This window comes from Toxotes jaculatrix, chromosome 5 (genome assembly GCF_017976425.1).
Source record: "Toxotes jaculatrix isolate fToxJac2 chromosome 5, fToxJac2.pri, whole genome shotgun sequence".
Classification (NCBI taxonomy): Eukaryota; Metazoa; Chordata; class Actinopteri; family Toxotidae; genus Toxotes; species Toxotes jaculatrix.
In genome coordinates this window covers 29,205,554-29,223,817 of record NC_054398.1, presented here as the reverse complement: position 1 = coordinate 29,223,817, position 18,264 = coordinate 29,205,554, and the positions used below count along the sequence as shown (strand labels likewise).

At 45.2% G+C, this 18,264-nt stretch overlaps 1 protein-coding gene across 3 annotated transcripts; it reads right to left on the bottom strand.

Moving 5' to 3' along the window:
* Positions 1-1,959: 1,959 nt before the first annotated feature.
* rbl2 (retinoblastoma-like 2 (p130)) lies at positions 1,960-16,153 on the bottom strand. Of its 3 annotated transcripts, none has more exons than XM_041038108.1 (22): positions 15,811-16,153; positions 14,087-14,217; positions 13,366-13,566; positions 12,985-13,049; positions 11,602-11,730; positions 10,324-10,484; positions 9,881-9,945; positions 8,999-9,170; positions 8,698-8,861; positions 8,214-8,326; positions 7,977-8,080; positions 7,509-7,646; positions 7,271-7,435; positions 7,002-7,110; positions 6,432-6,698; positions 6,162-6,361; positions 5,792-5,968; positions 5,636-5,707; positions 5,429-5,525; positions 4,917-5,149; positions 4,198-4,371; positions 1,960-3,549 (listed from the first exon to the last, which is right to left on the bottom strand). In XM_041038108.1, the coding sequence occupies exons 1-22, from the start codon at positions 15,946-15,948 to the stop codon at positions 3,382-3,384; spliced, it is 3,243 nt and encodes a 1,080-aa protein (XP_040894042.1). In that variant the 5' UTR covers positions 15,949-16,153; the 3' UTR covers positions 1,960-3,381. The 3 variants fall into 3 exon arrangements, with proteins under 3 accessions (XP_040894042.1, XP_040894043.1, XP_040894044.1); XM_041038109.1 differs by having other exon boundaries at positions 4,917-5,146; XM_041038110.1 differs by having other exon boundaries at positions 7,271-7,405.
* Positions 16,154-18,264: the final 2,111 nt, after the last annotated feature.

Here is an 18,264-nt window from a genome sequence, read left to right as displayed (position 1 = left end):
AGGGAGGGAGGGAGAGAGGGAGAGGGAGGGAGAGGGATGGAGAGAGGGAGAGGGAGGGAGAGGGAGGGAGAGGGAGGGAGAAAGAGGGAGAGGGAGAGAGAGAGAGGAAGGGAGAGGGAGGGAAAGAGGAAGAGGGAGGGAGAGGGAGGGAGAAAGAGGGAGAGAAAGAGAGAGGGAGGGAGGGAGAAAGAAAGAGACAGAGAGAGACAGAGAGGGAGACTGAGAGAGCAGGGGCAGCTGGCTAATAGTGGGCGATAGGGCCCCGCCCTCCTTGACCAATAAAAACACAAGTGTTTATTTTGCTGTTCCAAGTCTGAATATCATTGTCCAATCAGCAGCCTGAACATCATTGTCCAATCAGCAGCCCCTTGGGGCAATTTCAGTCAGACTGATACTCACCCCAAGCGCTCTCATAAACTTACTTGTCAGGATTTTCAAACTGTAGACCCTGCGATGCATTTCTATGGGCTCCGGGAGGGCGTGTCCCAACGTGCTTTCGTCATACGCACTGATGAAGTCACGTGCGCATACGCATCGCCTTCACGTTCAAGATCAACATGGCTAGCATTGTAATTCAACGGAGCAACTCAATCGTGCCATTGCTGGAATTACCATTCTGTCGTCGGAGCAGTCAAGATAAATTGGCTATCAAAGAATTAGGAGCACCCAGACTAAATTTAAATGTCAAGCAGGAAAACCTACAGCCGCGGATTTTCACGTAGCTGGTATGAGCGGAAAACGTGGATGGCAGGATGCTAAGTAGCTAACGCGCTGTTCTGCTACCCCTGCTCTCTTATTCACCCGGGTGCAAACACAGACACCGACATGCACCGTCTCTCGGAGAAGGTGAGACAACATGAAACATCGAAGATGCATATGGACAGCTGTCTGAAACTTTTGTCTTTTGGAAGAGTTAACGTCGCCACACTGTTGGATGAGAGCTACATGATAGCTGTGTGTCGTCACAACGATGAGGTGAGTAAGAACCGCCATATTTTAGGCTGCCATATTGACTGTGTCAGACTCTGTGGCGTGTTTGAGTTAGCCTTGGAGGCAACCAGCAACCCCGGGATTTTTTGTGGAATGGTCGACTTAGTGGCGTCACTAGATGAGGTGTTTGAGGAGCACTTAGAAACGATCTTGTTATTGTTCTATGTAAATGTTGAAGTGTAAATAGTTGTATTGATTGCACATTGCAAGTGTGTTGCCATGGTTACTGTAATGATTACTGTATATATATAGGTTATGCCAACATTGATTTCATTCATTGAAACAACTGCTGCACCTAAAATAAAATGTTGTCAGATGAAGACCGTGGGATTGTTGTGATTCATTTTAAAGCAGGTCTTTGTTCACTTTCAGATGTAGAAATGAGGGCAATGGATCTGCTGATGGCCACAGTGGAAGTGTTTCATCGTAGAACCAAAGTAGTTGTACTCAAGAAATTAACTATGAACTTGATGAACTTAATCATTTTGCAAAAATATTGTACAGTATGTACAATTCATGTCTGATGCTACTAGCTAGTGGTTGAAGAGTAAAGGTGACCAGGAAAACCGAAAAGTGACTTTGGTTATTTTACCCATTTAACGGGTCATCTTAGCCATCATCGCAACAGTTGCCCCTCCTGAGAGATTTGTCAGGAGCTGCCACTGGATGAACGAGTGAAAAAGTCAATGATCAGACAAAGAGATGCTGATCATCACACCAGCTCACATCAGTCAACACACAGCAGCAGACAACAGTACAGTGAGGTCCGGATACACACACACGTCTTTTAACCGCTGATCCTGCAACAGGAGACACACTCACACAGTGAACTCTTTGTGTTGAGAAGCTTCATGAACATAACATGTGTGGTGATAGTGATGATGATGATGATGATGTGAGGGTCAGACACAGAGATGTGTCCCTGAATCAGACCCAGCATCACCATCCTGTGGCGACACACAGACTGAACCAGGTCAGCTTTTTTTTATTATCAGGTTTCTTTTGTTTTACAATGAAGAAAATCTAATAAAGGTAAAGTTTGTTGGGTGTAAACAAACAAACAGATTCAGGAGTAAAAAATAAAGGCACTTAACTTACATCAACCTCCATAAAATAGGTTTTCTTCTTTTTTACAGATATGTACACATCTCATCATGTGGACTAAAACACATGATGATATGAAGAGATAAACAAACGTTTATCACAGTTTAACTGATAAATGACAAAGATCAGTGAGCAATTTTCATGATGGATGAATGTGTTTGTTGAGAAGAAACTCTTCATACCTGTAAACTGACGGTTAAATACGACGGGATTTAAATCAGATTTTTGTGATTAGTATGGTATAAAACATGGAAACTATCAGTTCATTATTTTAAGAGAGAAAAGTTAAAAAAACACAAAGAAAAATGTCAAATACAGCATCAGAAACACACGAGTGCAGGAAGACAACACCGAGCTTTAGCTTCTTCATCAAACCTTCAGCATAAAATGATCAACAGTAAAATGAGAGAAAACAAGAAACGGAGTTTGTCCTCTTCACACGGTTTGTGCTGCAGATGAAACGTTTGACGACTCATCGACAGCTTCTCGATGATTATTGGTTCAAACCCGTTTTCAAGCACTAACATGTCTGTTCACGGGGTTATCCTGCTCATACACTTCCCATAATGCCTTGGGAGGTGTGAAGAGGATAATGTTGCCATGAAGAGCTGCTGAATCAGCTGTGATTTGACCCACAGATGTTAAGTGTGACTGAAGGCTCTGAGAAGAAGCAGCTTCAGAACCTTCAGCTCCTCCGTCATCCATGACACATCTCAGTGAAATCAGCCGCCAAACTACGACAACTAACTTCCTGTCACTTGGACAGCACCTGCATGCACCTGTCCCTTTCACCTGCACAGCTTCTCTGACTCACCCCTTCCTCCGTTTGAAAACCTCTGGAACTCACTGGAAGCACACAGACAAACATCTGGAAACATCAGAATGAACAACTTTTTAAAACAACAGTGAGAAATCTCTTTTTTTCTGATGCCATTTTGGTCATTTTCAGTGAAGGTTTTACAGAACTTCACAATACGTCCTCAGATTTTGGTTGACGAGCAGCTTGTCTGCTTTGTTTGAACCTATTTAATGGACAAGTTCACGATTTTTCAGTCTGTATTTAGGTTTTCATGTGAACAGTGAACCAGGCTCTGTTTGCTGTATTCACTCCACCTGTTCAGTCTGGATCCAGATGTTCACAGAGTCTATATTAGACGCATGGCTGGAGAGTCATTAGTTAAAAGTTCAATGAACTGAACCCTAAACGCTCCTGAAAGTCTGTAACCATGTGTGACTGTGATGGTGCAGTCTGTCTGTCTGTCTGTGTGTGTGTGTGTGTGTGTGATCTCAGTGAGAGGAGCTGCGGTCGTTGGCGACGTCCTGCAGGCGGCGGAGCAGGGCGGAGTGATTGTCAGGACAAACCCTCTTGGGGGACGTCTCGTCCTCCAGAGCCATGCTGCGCTTCCTGGAGGGGGTCTCCCCGGTCCGGATCATACTGTTGATCTCCTGCAGACGCTGAGGGGGTCACAGGTCACGATGGTTAGAGCCTGTTATTCAACGTGTGTGTGTGTGTTCGTGTGTGTTCTTCCTCTCTCTGTCCTCTCCTGATAGAGGAACTGTGGCCCAGGTTTATGTTCTGACCTCCAGTTTGGATTATTTACACTCTATTTGTTTTCTGTCTCTAAATACTTCAGAGCCCATGAGTCTCAGCTGCTTTTACCATGGAGACGAAGCCAGTGAGAGGCGTGAACACTTGAGACCTCCGAATGAACCTTCAGTTTTTACGTTCACAGACTTCAGCAGAAGATCTCCTCTGTCTCCTTCTGCCTTTTAGTCCTCATCTATCTCTCTCCGTCACTTCTACTTCACCACGCTGTCAGATTTCCCTCCGCTCACAATCCTGACCTCACCACATCTGACCAGACGCTGCTCTTACAATAAATTCTGCTTGTCTGTGTTTCAGACCTGCAGATGCACCCCCCCCCCCCCCTCAGCACCATAACCGTCACACCAATGGAGTCTGTCCTGTCCTTCCTGAAGGACAGGACAGACTCCATCGGTGTGACGGTCATGTGTGGGACTGTTGGAGCGGGAACCAGGAGATCTGAGTCCAGAACTCCATGTATTCGTGTGTGTGTGTGTGTGTGTGTGTGAGGGTCTCACGTTGGGTGGGCTGCTGCAGATGTAGTAAGAAATCTTGTCTCGGGGGGTTGTTGATGTGGGGGTGAAGCCCGTCTTGTGAGGTGAGATGTAAATGGAGTGTTTGCTGGACAGAAGCATCCGACGAGGAGACCCCATCCTCAGGGTGGGATATGGACACAGAGAGGGGGACTCCACCTGAACACACACACACACACAAAATTAACATTTCATTTTGCATTTTGAAAGCCTGTGTATGTTCTTTTTTTAAATCAATAAAAATAAATCAATGAAAGCCCAAACTTTCAGACAGAGGAGCCTCTGAGCCTCGTTAACACTGTGATCATCTTAAACTTCATCCATCTTCTGTTTTTCAGATACTGTTTGTTTCATGAACCCACTCAGCCTGACCACACCTTCCCCTCCCCTTCACTTCACTGACACTTCACTCCTATTGATTATTGACAATGGATTTATTGGTGCTAGAGGTTTAGCCGCAGCTGCTTGTATTTGACTCCTGATTTGCTCATGTAGCTGTGACCTGCAGTGACGGTGTCCTGGTTTAATGCAGCAGTGTTACCCCCCCCACCAGCAGTCCCCCCACTCCTGAAAAACCAGGATGTTTATGATGATGCACCGAAAACAACAACTTAACCTGGCATTCAGAGATTTTTCAATGGCAACATGAAGACACACACAGATAAGTGCACTACAACACATCAGTGACCGTGGACCTCACTCACCCCTGCAGAGGGCGAGTTAGGTGAGTATTTCAGAGCGAACAGTCTCATCTGTTTGACGTAAACATTGTTGTAGAAGTGGATCAGGTCTCCTCGCTCCTCCTCTCCGTCACCCACAGTGGAGGAGGAGGTGTTCTTGTAGGAGGTGTTGGTGGGTGTGGAGGGGGCACTGCCAGGCTGGGGGGCTGGCAAGGTGCTGCTGGAGCGAATAGGAACTGGACTGTTGTCTCCACCTGCTGGGGGGTGTGGGGCGGTCAGTAAACAGCAAAGAAGACACGAGCAAATCTACAGGACTCCACCTGAGGACTCTCAGTCCAGTGCTCCCTCTCTTTTAGCCCTGTGTTTGGTTTCCACCAGCTGAGGACAGAGACTTACAGCTTTTATTCTGAAAAACTGAGACTGAACCAGACTAAAAAAATCAGTATAAGCAGCTGATTAATCAGTCATAGAAAAATGATTGATAAACGGTGCATTGGAATAATTTCAGCACTGAAGACACAGAAGAGTTTTCAGACCTGGATCCAGGCTGGAGTCCGTGGCTGAGTTCTGTTTGTTTGCATCGTTGCTGCCGGAGCAACTCCTCCTCCCCGAGATCAACACACTCCTGTAGACCTGAAACACACACACACACACACACACAGAGGTCATGTGCAGTGAAGCCACTGACTGATTGATGCTGCTGTGTGTCAGTGAGAAGTAGCAGAGCAGACAGAGTTTCGTACGTTGCTGCTGGCCTGAGGCTGAGTGCGGTAACACTTCATGATGTTCTGAAACGATCTGTCCTCTTTGGTCACCTGACAAACACAAGGAACACACACATTTACTGTGCTGTGTGGGGTGTTGTTCATACCCCCGTAGACTCACACTAACACACACACCTTTGCCATGACGTAAACAGCGCACATGAGGAGCTGGTCCAGGTGACGGTCCATCATCAGGTCAGTACAATGGACCAGAGAATATTCAAAACAGGTCCAGATCTTCCTCCTCAGCTCTGACGAGATGTCCAGTTTGGCACAAAGATCTCTCAGACGAACGCTGGCCAGGTGGTACACCTGTGAGAGGGACACGGCAGAGTACACTGATTGGTCCCCTCAGATTGCTGTGAGTTGGGTAATTTGTCCTCATGCCAGGAAAGTTTTCGCAGACATATTTACTCATGACATATTTACAGTGAAGGGTGGAACCTAATATCTCTCCTGTCTGTGGGGTCTGAGGAGTTTCAGACCTTGTGTGTGGGACTCGTACCTTCCTGAAGAACAGGGACAGGGAGCCTTTCCTCAGGGGGCTGCTCGCTGGTTTGGCAGCTGGTTTGGTGACAGCTGATTGGACCGTGAGGGTGCCGGTCAAAGTCTGGGCGGACAACGGCTGCAGCGTGGCTCCTCCCTGTCCGGTCACACTCACCTGGACTGGGATGAAGGTGATTCCTCCGCTCTCGTTGGCTATACCTGCAGAGGTCAATGTTATTCATTCTTATCATTTATCATTTCACAGTCAGCTAAATCTCCTCACTCTCACCCTGCACAGGTATGGTGACTGTCTGCCCGTTGTTGGCAGTAACGGTGGCCGTTGCCATGGTGACCACAGTCTGCCCAGCTGGGATGGCTGTGACTAGGCTGGCCTGTCCGGTCTTGGTCACATTGGCTGGTGTTGTGCAGGTGGTACTGGTGCTGGCGGAGCTGACTCCGGTCTCACCGTCCACCGGGTCCACAAACAAACGGCGGCGAGCTGGTCCGGTGGGAGAGCTGTAACGGTCCAGCAGAGTGGTGGGGGAGGGGGACACCCCTGTGGGAGGAGGAGGGAGGGGGCAGATTATTTAACATTCGAGGAGAACTAATGAACCAGTACCAGATTTTTAACAGGTTTTTAAAGAAATTTTGAATGAAACACGAAAAACTCTAAAGAAGCGTTGGACTTTACACGGCTTTGTTCTGCGGAGCTATGAGGGAAGTTCGACGTTTGCTTCAGCGGATTCGGACATTTACGCTCACACAAACAGCTCCTCCAGGTTGTGTCGAGAGCAGCTTGGGGTTGTAGTGCATGTGGGAAAGCAGCTTTTATCAATAATGAAATGACAGGAGCTCGTACCTTTGACAGTGCTGCTGGTGTTGAGCTCAGGTCCATGGTTGACGGGTGTGATGGGAACGCTGCCGGTGCTGCCTTCATCATTTTGTTCCAGATACTGAGGAGGCATCACCTGAAACACAACACATCCAGACCACAGTTGTACACTGAGCCTGTGGACAAACAGGAACACCTGAGCCTCCTGCTCCTTCAGGTTTCATCCAGACCATGTACACAATGTGTTGACTGAACACTTCTGTCCTGCTTGTGTATCTGTCTTTGTGTTGACTGACCTCCTGACAGGCAGGGACGTGGTCTTTGGACCCATGGAGACTCTCCCACAGAGGAGAGCCGCTTGTCCAGGCAAGACTCTCCAGAACCTGCTCCTCCACCTGGTTCAGGTGCTTCACCACCTCCCGAAACAGACCCTGCTCCGACCGCACCAATACCTCAATCACCTGCACACACACAGACACAGGTACATACAAACATACAAATCTGAAATATTGAAGTGATCAGTCGTATTGATACCTTGTAGAAGTGATAAGCAGGCAGCTGGAAGATGGAGATCATGCTGGGGAAATCTCCTGGAGGTCTGTAGGAGAAGACGACAATCTCCAAACAGCAGGCCACCAGGGAGCGGTGGAAGACGTCCTGCTCCAGAATACACTACAACACACACATACACACACACTTTGAGCAGCCACCTTCTCACAATTCTCTGAAAAAGATTTGTTCTTCTACAAATTAACAGCAGACATTACAAGATTCCCTCTCTGCATGCATTCACAGTGGAAGCAGAGCTTAGGTCTGAATGAACGAGCTTTAACTGACAAGTATCTATAAAATTCCTATTATATGCTTGTCTTTCAGTTGCCTGGATGCCGACTGTTCACATCACAATCAAAACAGAGATGTACACATTTCAAAGAACAGCAGTGAGAAACCTGACTCTCGCTGTTCGTCTCATATGTCCATCACTGCCGAGAAGATACTCACAGACAGGTCAGCGTCTCCCAGTATCATCTTTTCTCTCTCAATGATGGACTCCAGGATCCTGTAGTAGAGCGCCTCTGCCAGATGGAAATACTTCACAGCCATGTCTGGAAGGACATCGTTTGGGTGGTTAGAGAAACAAACCTGTCACATACTCAGATCTTCTGTTCATGAGTCTGTGTGTGTGTGTGTATGTGTGTGTGTGTGTGTGTGTGTGTGTGTGTGTGTGTGTGTGTGCACCTTTCCCCATCCCCCTGTTCTCTGCATCGCTGTCCTCGTAATGTTGAGAGAAGAGATCAAACATGTCCCTCAGGCGCTTACTGATGACATCAGTGGGGTCTCTGGCACACGTCCTGAGACACAAAGGAACAGGGACACACTTTCTGTCATTACACTACAACACAAAATACACATTACACAGGTAAAAGTTCCAACGACAAAATACGAGCAAAGGTCCTGCATTCTGAATTTTACTTCAGTCAAAGTATTAGCTTCATGTGTTTAAACTACCAGCAGTAAATGTACACAGTTCAAAAATGGTTGTAGTGCAGTAATATGTACAACATTTCCCTCTGAAAAGCAGCAGAGTAAAAGTATAAAGGAACATAAACTGAAAAAAGTCCAGTGAAGTCCATGTGTGATAATTACTGAAGAACAGTACGAGTGAATCCTGGGAAGGTGCTTGATATGAAATGGGATGAAATGTCCTGACCCAGAAACACACCTGAGAGTTTCTGTTAGTTTAGGGCTCGGACCCTGTTTGGTTCCTGACAGCAGAGTGTGAAGACGTCCGACGCTCTTCATGGCAGATGAGACCGGAGATGCCAGGCTGTTCTCCTGAACGTACTTCCTGCCAGTCAGAGGAGTGGAAACCTTCAGTGCTGAAGCCTGATGAGAGCAGAGGCAGCAGGTGGCTTATTTTATATTTCAAAGAAAAGACTGAACAGAGTAATCAGAAAGATAAAAATAAAAAAAAAACACTGTTTGAATTAAGTAAACAAAGAAACACAAGGATGTTATCTCACCGTGAGGTTAGTGTGAAGCCTGTAGGTGACCCTGTCTTGGTTCTCCACCCCCTCACAGAGGCAGGGCCCCGGGGTGCCGATCTCCTCACTTGCCCCCTCACTGGTGAAGATCCTCTCATCCAGACTGCCAGTGGCCAGAACATGTTCCTCATACACCCGACTGAGAGACAAACTGAGGGAAGAGGACAGGTTAGAGAAGGAAAAAGAGAAGAGTAAAGGGTGAAAACAGAGGAGTAGAATAAAAAAGGTACAGTGGTGTGGAGTCACTGAAAAGCAGAGGACCGGAGGCAAGAGACGTTCATAAGAGATGAGTATGGCAGAGAGACGACATCGGAGTGTCTCTGTCTCACGTCTCCGCCTCGGCGTCCATGAAAAGAAACAGACTTCATTCTACTTTTTTCCTTTTTCGTCACTAAAGGACTTTTTTGTCAACGATATTGTCTGAAGCTTTGGTCACAGTTGGTGTTTAGTGAAGTCATGGACAGAAGGACATTAGCAAATTTATTTCATCACAGTGGCTGCTCACAAAATGGACACTAAGCCGAGTCAGAGCGAGCTCTGTGAAGTACACAGTTTACAGCAGAGCAGAATGAGCGAATGATTAGAAGAACATCAGCTTCCTCAGTGTGACAACAGCATGAACTGGATGTTTCACCTGTTCAGCAAACTTCCCTTTAAAACAAGGAAACTAAACTCATTTAGGCAGTGAAGTGTAACTTCACACTACATCCACCATTAAGGTAGTACATTACATGTTCAGTCACTTTGTTCCACTGACCCTGGTCCTGTTTTATAATGTCTGTTAAAACATTTCCAGGGAAATGTTGAGTGAATTTTAAAACGCTGTCACTGTTCGATCACAACTGACACTCAGACACTCACAAACTGTCTCCGAAGTTCATGGGATCCAGAAATCCGGTCAAACTGTCCTCTTTTCCTCTGAGAATCTGTGGGACACAAAGGACAGGAAGTTTAGTTTTACAGTAAAGCACATCCACATCTACATGCACCAGACCAGAACTGCGGTGGTAAGAAGAGTAAAACCAGTGTGGAGGAAAATCAGAGGCAGAAATTTCGCCCCTGAAACCTATGGAAGCTCAGGTCTGCTAAAGTGATCGGAGAAAAAAAAAAAATCAGACATCTTAACATTTACATTAAACACTTTAAAGTCCTGATATGAGTCCAGCTGATTCCAACCAACCTCAGATTAAAGAACCTACTTGTAATTTCCAACCCTCTTGATTTTCATATTGGACTGAAATGATTGAAAGTCTATTGAGGTTGGAGGCGGGAAAAGGACATTAAAAAACGATGGCATGTCTCACCCTCTTGTGGAAGAGTTTCTTGATGAAGGGTTTCCAGAAGTGTTCTTTGACTCCCTTGGCCTCCAGCACCAGCCCATCATGCAGCTCACACAGCTGCTCTATGAAGCAGTATGGACCTGAGGATGGTCTGTAATCTTTACTGCTGAAGTCCTCTGGTAGACCTGGAGGAAACAAGACAGACAAGGGAGGACGCAAGAAACCAGAACAAGCGGTGACCCGGTGACTGGACGTACAACAAGAAGACATTCACCCCTAAAACAAGTAACACGTTTAACAACTACCTTTATTTTTTTGTACTTTGTTTTGTGTTGTTTTGTACTTTTGTTTTGTGATGCTATTTGATTTGTTCCTGTTACTGAGAAGCTTCAGTGATTGAAAACAATGTCAGAGTGAACCAGTGTCTGCTTCATCTGAGGTAACCACAGGCATCACAAATCAGCCGGGACTCAGATCCGAAGGATTCAGATTTTACATTTAACTAGATTATTCTTTAGATTCCACTTTTTCAGTCACTTTGCTTATTTTAGATTCAACATGTGGTCTTTATGTACTCTTCTCACAGGAAATCAGAAGGATCAACCATGTTTCATGCCATCTTAAATTTCCTGGTGTAATTTAGGATTGTCTCCGTACAGTTTGGGGCCATTTTTCATGCTGAGGCTGGCAGGTTCTGGGCACAGCAGTTTCCTCCCTCAACAGGTTCTCCAGTTTATTAAAACAGCAGGTTTAGAAAAGGGGGCAGAGGGGGAGGAAACACGAGATGTCAACAGGAAGTGAGGGCAGGGCTGATCTACGCTGCTGTAGATTTTTTTTTTTTTTGGAGCTGTCAGGTTGGAGTTTGGTCAGAGAAAAGAGCTTTTGATTTATTTTACATTTGATTTAGTGCTGTACCTGATAAGCGGGCTTCCTATGAGCCTGTGCTGACTGAATTTTATGGTTATTCCATGTCATATTTCACAACTGTGAGAAAAATCCCTATTGACCTTTGAGATGTATGTTGGTGGGGTGTGGTTCACGATTTTCAACATCAAAAATCTGACTTGTAGAAGCAAAAAAGAAATGTGTTTTCTACCTGATCAAATATTTTACAAGAAATAGCCTTTGTGCCTTCAAAAATTCTGTGTTGATTAGTGTCTGCCACCTGGGGGCAGCAGAAACAAGCTGTAAACACAACATCAGGCATGTCAGCTTATAAAGATCAAACAGCTGCTTATTTCCACATCATTCCCCTGATGAATGTACAAACTTTCAGGAGGCTGCCGCAGCGCAGTGCCGTACCTCTGAAGTTCAGGTTGAGCAGGTCTTTCCTGGCGTTGCACAGCAGAGCGTTGGTGAAGACCAGGTCCAGAGCACACAGCAGCAGATGATACGAGTTCACCAGGTCATCGCTGATCATGGGGAAGTTCCCTGAACAGGAACGAAAGAAAAACATGACACCACACGAGCGAATCATTGGTTCTGCAGGCTGAGCTGGCACAGCAGACCACATCAGTGTTAGTGCCAGATCCACACAGGCAGGTCCAGACCAGCCCCTTTTGGTTGTCAAGACGTCAGGTACACTGAAGCGTGGGGATTAAGAAGGACATGTTTATACTTTAGAAAATATTCATTAAATATTAATTAGCTGTAGAGGTCCTATATGAGAAGAACAAACTGGTCCTGCTGAGGCCGTACTGTCAGCTACCTGGTCTGAATGTGTGTAACTACACAACACACACAGAGCCTGGCAGTAAATAAACCCAGGAATGAAATGAGTGCATCCTGAGATGGTGTCTTTAGGTGCTAACATTCGTTAACACCTAAAGACAAAGCTCCTGTCATTCAGGATGTGCTGCTGAATCTTTGTTGCTCTTCCTGACGTTTCAGAATTACAGCTAAAATATAATGTGTCACAGCATCACTGATCAGAACGCTCCTCTGCAGATCTGTCTGTAGAAACCCCTTCAATCTGTGACGCTGTGCATGAGCCTGTTGTCAAACACAGTAACTAACTAACAGCAGTGGAAACAGTCATCTTCATGGAGGATAAAATAAAGGCCTGAATTCTTGTGACTGGCAGCAGGATTTACATGATGTCGTCCTGCTGATAATGAGCAGTTTCCCTGCGGGGATCAATAAAGTTTTTGTGATTCTGATTATCAGAATCAGAATAACTTTATTAATCCCCCGTAGGGAAATTCTTACTGTTACTTACAACTCCCAGTTGAAAATGAAGAAAAGAGGAAAATTGCACATAGAGTGTGTAGTAAACAAGCCTGTACTTGCTCTCAGATGAGACTTTGTGTAAGTTTAGCGCTTCTTTGTGCCTGAACAGCCACATGCTGAGCTCTGATCCCTGACACATTACATTACTGTGTGAGGAGGAGAGATCATGAATGCATTTACACCTTTTCAACATCTGGACAGATGTCTCAAACCTCCTCAGAGATCAGATAGATCTGATCCAGTGGAAGGAGTGGCTACAGCAACCAATAACCCTTACAGTGTACACACAACATGGGCATGTCAGCACTGTTTTTATCAGGTTTCCCCTCAGGCAGGCACACTGTACTGGAGGACATGGACCTCTTCAGGAAGCAGGACTAATCGGAGCCGAAGGCTTCAGTTCAGGAAGCAGTTTCTCCGCTCAGATGGATAAATGAAGTGACGGTAAATCTTTACCTTTAGCATGGACAAACAAGACCCAGCAGAAGTTGAAGACCTCTGTCACAGTGCAAGGATGGCGTCTGGAAAACAAGCAGCGAATACTGAGGACATGCTTATAGTACATGTGTTGATGCATCATTTATGTATTATACAGACACAAATTTGAAAATCATGCACACGTTTAGTTTGATGTGAGTCAAATGTCAAAACCAAACACATATCTACAGATGTGCAGAAAAGCACATGGAGGCTGTAGAATCCTGCTCCAGTCCAGGATCAGGATTTGTGTGTCTGCTAAAACTGAACCATCAGGGTAATTTATTCAATATACACGACTACTGCTTTCTTCTGTCTGAAGGTCATACTCTGGTGAGGTCAAAAGTCATGTTGTCCCACCTCTGTTTGCGGCTGCGGTGAACTCGGGGCGGCTCTTCAGATGGGGCCTTGAAGATGGCTTTAAAGATGGGAACGTACTTCTTGAAGATGACAGCTGACACTGTGAAGTTTCTCTCTAACTTCTCTGTGTTCTGACGGAAAACCTGCGGCAGGCTGGTCATGTCCTGCCACTTCTTCAACTTGTTAAAAAACTCAATCAGGCTGTCAGGGAGCAAAAGAAGAGAATTAAGGAAATGTGTATTTGACGTATCTGTGTGGAGATGGTATACGTACCATGACACCACACATCTGACCACATCTACACACTGATTCACTGATCAGTTATCAAACTCACATTATAGGTTTTGGGCCTCAAGTTACTCCCAGATCACTGTTTGTGACAAAGATGATCGGGCTTTCGCTATTAGAGCCCCCACACTGTGTCAATAAATAATAAATAAACAAAAAACGTCTTGACAACGCTTGGTCATCAGTTTCACCAGATGGTTCAGCCCATCAGATCACAGACACAGTAGCAGATGGCAGGAGGAGGGGGACCACAGTAGAAATAAGGTCTTACCTTTATTGTGTTTTTATTCATGTATGCCTGAAGGTATGATTGAGGCTTTGACTGCACTTTTCCTGCAAATATTTTTTTTCCTCTGAAGCCATGAAAGGTCACAGGTTCTAAAGTGGAGCAGAGAGCGCTTCAGGTGGGCACACAGATGGATTATGGATGTACCTCATTTCCGAGCAGCGTAGGATTCTGGTCAGAGAGACGTAGTTCCCCTCTACGGTGCTTTTCCCCACCGTTGGCACAGAGGATCTGCAGGCCACGTAGAGAGCACAGGCCAGCCAGTGCAGCTCACTGCCCTGAACATCAGGGGTGAGACATGAGTGAGGGGGAGAGAGGAGGGAGAAATTGGGGGAGGAGAAGGAAAAGAGTGATGAGGAGACAAAAGTGTGGAGGAGGTCAGAGGTTTTTCTCTCCTCTGACTGTACAAACACACACACACAGCACCAACAATGAACCTGGGTCAGTTATTTTGCTGCTCAACACATTAGAGCAGCATCTAACAATTCATTTTATGATTGATTAAATTGCCAGTTATTAGTAATTCATCATCTGGTCTCTAAAATGTAATTCATGTAATGAAAACAGTGAAACGTGTTGTAATGTAGTATATGACACCATGATGCATGACAGAGGAAAGCACCACGTCTTCACATGTATGAAGCTGAAACAAAAAAATATTTGGCATTTGACTACAACAGTTAATCGATTATCAGGCTCCTGACTAATTTTCCTTTGATTAACTAATCGATTAATTGGCTGACTGTTGCAGCTCTAGAATATATATTATTTCATCTTCAGTATATGTGTATTAATGGGCTGATTGTCCTCTGACATTTTACCTCCTCTTGTGTGCAGAAGCAGTGGTGGAATGAGTATTCAGATCCTTTACTACTCCTTTACTAGTATAAGTAGTAATACTGCAAAGTAAATGTCTCTTATATGAGTCAAAGTATGGACAATCAGCAAACACACTGTGTGACCAGTAAATGTAGTCATTATGTAGTTTTACTATTCTGCTTCATATTATTGGATTATTACTGTTACTGACATATGGATGTGTAAGCAGCACTGTACTGCTGTAGCTGGTCAACATAGAATCAATTTAAACTATTTTTATTCTACTGAGTAGTTTACTTAGTCACAGTCACTGGTGGAAGAAGTAGTAAGATCATTTACTTAAAATAAATAATACTATTTTAAGTAAGTATACTGCAAAAATAGTCCATTATGTCATGCACTCAACATGGGATTAAGTAAAAGGATTACAAGCAAATGTACTTAAACCACTTAAAGTAAAAGTAGGATACTCATAACAGCTTCTAGAGGAGAAAATGTCACTGAGAGGAGTAAAATACAAGTACAACAAAACTCTACGTACTGTCCCTGAGTAAATGTAGTTTGGTTCAGTCCACCTCTGTGCAGAGGGACATCAGGCTGCAGTCACAGTATAAATAACCTGAACCTGGGTTTGTTTAATAAGCAGGTTTTGACATTAATCATCAGTGAGTCTGATGTATTAGGTTCCACTGAGCCATGTTAGAAACCAACCCTCCCCTCTGTCGGCTGCAGCTGCTCATCCATACATTCATTTTCTTATTCGTTCGTTTGGTAGTGGACTGGCCTGGTTGTGGAGGACTAACCATGTAATGTAGTTTAGAGTGTTTTATTGGGTTCAACTAGTCACTCACACGTGAGTGTGTCGTTTTGGATTCATGTTTCTAACGTGCTGTAACATTACAGCCGTGGACAGCGGTTAAAGGTGGAGCAGGAGTTAGCATGCTCAGCACATTAACCCTGCTAGCTCACAGGCTGAGAGCGGCACCGGGAGGCGGTAACGGGAACAGTAACAGCACAGAAACTGGATGTAACGGGTGAATTTCTGTTTTTACCTCCAGAGTAAAATTCCTGCTGATGTTTTCGTAGGACTTCCACGCTTCGTTACTCGCCTCTTCGTCCATATTCAGAGCCCTACAGAGATCTTCAAACCCCGCTCGGGCTTTCTGTAAAAACTCGTCCTCGTCGCTCATTTTCTGACTTTCCGAACAAACTTGGGGAACAAAACGCGGGTTTACGTGATGAAGAACGACCCCGGCGAGGAGAACGGACGGTGTTTGCGCAGCTGGGTGCCAGAATATCACCGTAACACTGTTATTACGGTGCTGTAACGTATACGACTCTGTACCGTGTGGCCATTTAAATGTCCTTTGACAGGCACGATTCTGCGTAAACGCCACGGACGTACGGGGAGCACCGACCGATAAAGTGAGACGTCACTTCTGTACGTACTTCACTTAGCGAATACCAGAATGAGCGTATCTTACCCCAGCCCACTAAATGTGCGTAGCTGAGCGTGAATGGGTGGGTCCGCCGTCAATCCAAACACTTCTACTTCCGGTTGTTTTCTGTTTTCTGTCGTCCGGCCGGTGGTTCAACAAGAGGTCCGCCTGAAAAGCCGTTAAATCTTCTGAAATAGTGTTTTTAAACCTACGATCACGGAAACGTCTTTGGTACAGTTTTGTGAACAAGTTTAGTTCTGAAAACAGCCTTCGGCCCTGATTAGTCCTGCGTTCTGTCGAGAAATTACAAGCACAAGACACGTATGAAAACAAGCACAAAAAAATTGCCATTTAACATTTTCTTAAACTAAACTTATTACTGTAAGGTGAGGCTGTATGTCCACCAGCTGGTATATGACCACCAGCCTAGTATGACCATCAGCTGGTGAGTTTACCACTCCTCTTGGTTGTTTAACGAAAGTGAATGCACAAAGCAAGGCCTGACAGTTAAAATACGGTAATGGATGCTGCTGGGAAATAAGTTTATCTCCAGTACAAGTCGAATGGATGCCATCTCTGCAGCCTCTGACTGCTGATTGGTCCGATGATCATTGTTGCCAATCTTCATGACGGCGTGCGTGCGCGGTGTCCGATTACAGCTGCCATTACCCTTTGCTTAGCTCGCACTTAAGGGTCCTCATTGTGCGTGTCATATTGCGCAGCGCTGCGCATCACTGACGCAATGTGTGCAGTGGTGCACGGCATGAATCATTCACGCAATTTGTGCATCTCCCTCAAACGGGACCCCCCTCCGCAAACGTGGCGCCCTACGCATAGTGCGTGGTCTGCGTATAGGGAGGGGCGGGGCTGATGGTTATAAAAGTCTCATCTTCTACACGTGAGACTGAGCGCAGCCTAATGCGCCTGCTCCAGGATCCCAGAGGTTTAAACCTGCCTTATCTTTCTTTTGCAGCTGGAGCCCTTTGGAGCCTTTTGTATCATATCAAGTTTAGTTCTATCAGATCTGGTCATGATGATATACAGAGGGATGTTCATGATGCTTGCTTGGATGACAGCAAGCATTGTACTGTAGAATCTTATTCTCACTCTGTCTCCAAGTAGAGCTTCAGTTAGCCCTGTGTTGCTCTGTCTTGTCCTGGTGTATGCTGGGATATCTGTGTTCCTAACGTTCAGCTCTCTGCAGGTTGCTGCAGGAAACCACTTGGAGGACAAAATAAGAAATGAAACAGGTCAACGTCTCTCTTCAGACACTTGCAGCCTGGCATTTATTTGGCAGCCAGCAGGAAACACACCTCACTCCTGCAGGAAACAGACAACAGACCGGACTCTCGGCTCTCTAGTATAAACTCTGTGGAGAGAGCTGAGACCGGACTTATACAAAGGAAACAACAATGTTCCTCTAATATTTACAGCTGCACAGAAACTAGCTAAAAAAACTAAAAAAAGTACAGCTCTCTATACTAGAGAGCTGAGAATCCGGTCTCAGCTCTCTAGTATAAGCTCTGTGGAGAGAGCTGAGACCGGACTCTCAGCTCTCTAGTTCAGTCTCCCTGACTCCACATTAACCTGCGTCGATTGACCTGTTTTGGCCACTTGGGGTCAGTGCAGCATTTTGTCAGAACAACACGTTTCCTCTTGTTAAGTTGAAAACAGTTTTTTTCCTTTTGACTTTTTTTCTGATCTGACTCTATCTGCCCAGTTTAGATGAATGAAAAAGCTTAAGTTTAGCTTAAAAAGCTTAAGTTCATTCATTTGATTAGAGCTTCATTCTAGTTGTCAGATCAGTACCAGGACATATCAGTGCTTCTGCAGAAATGAATTATTCCATCTTTATTTATATCTTACCTCTACTTCAGCTGCAAATTCATTTATACAAAGGAAACAACAATGTTCCTTTAATATTTACAGCTGCATAGAAACTAGTAAAAAGAGTATTCAACCCGAAATGAACACACAGTGTCAGAGGAGGAGCAGTGTCTTCAGTGTCAGTATTTCACTTCTTTCAGCATCTGAAGATGCAACAGATGCCTTTTCTCTTGGAGGAGA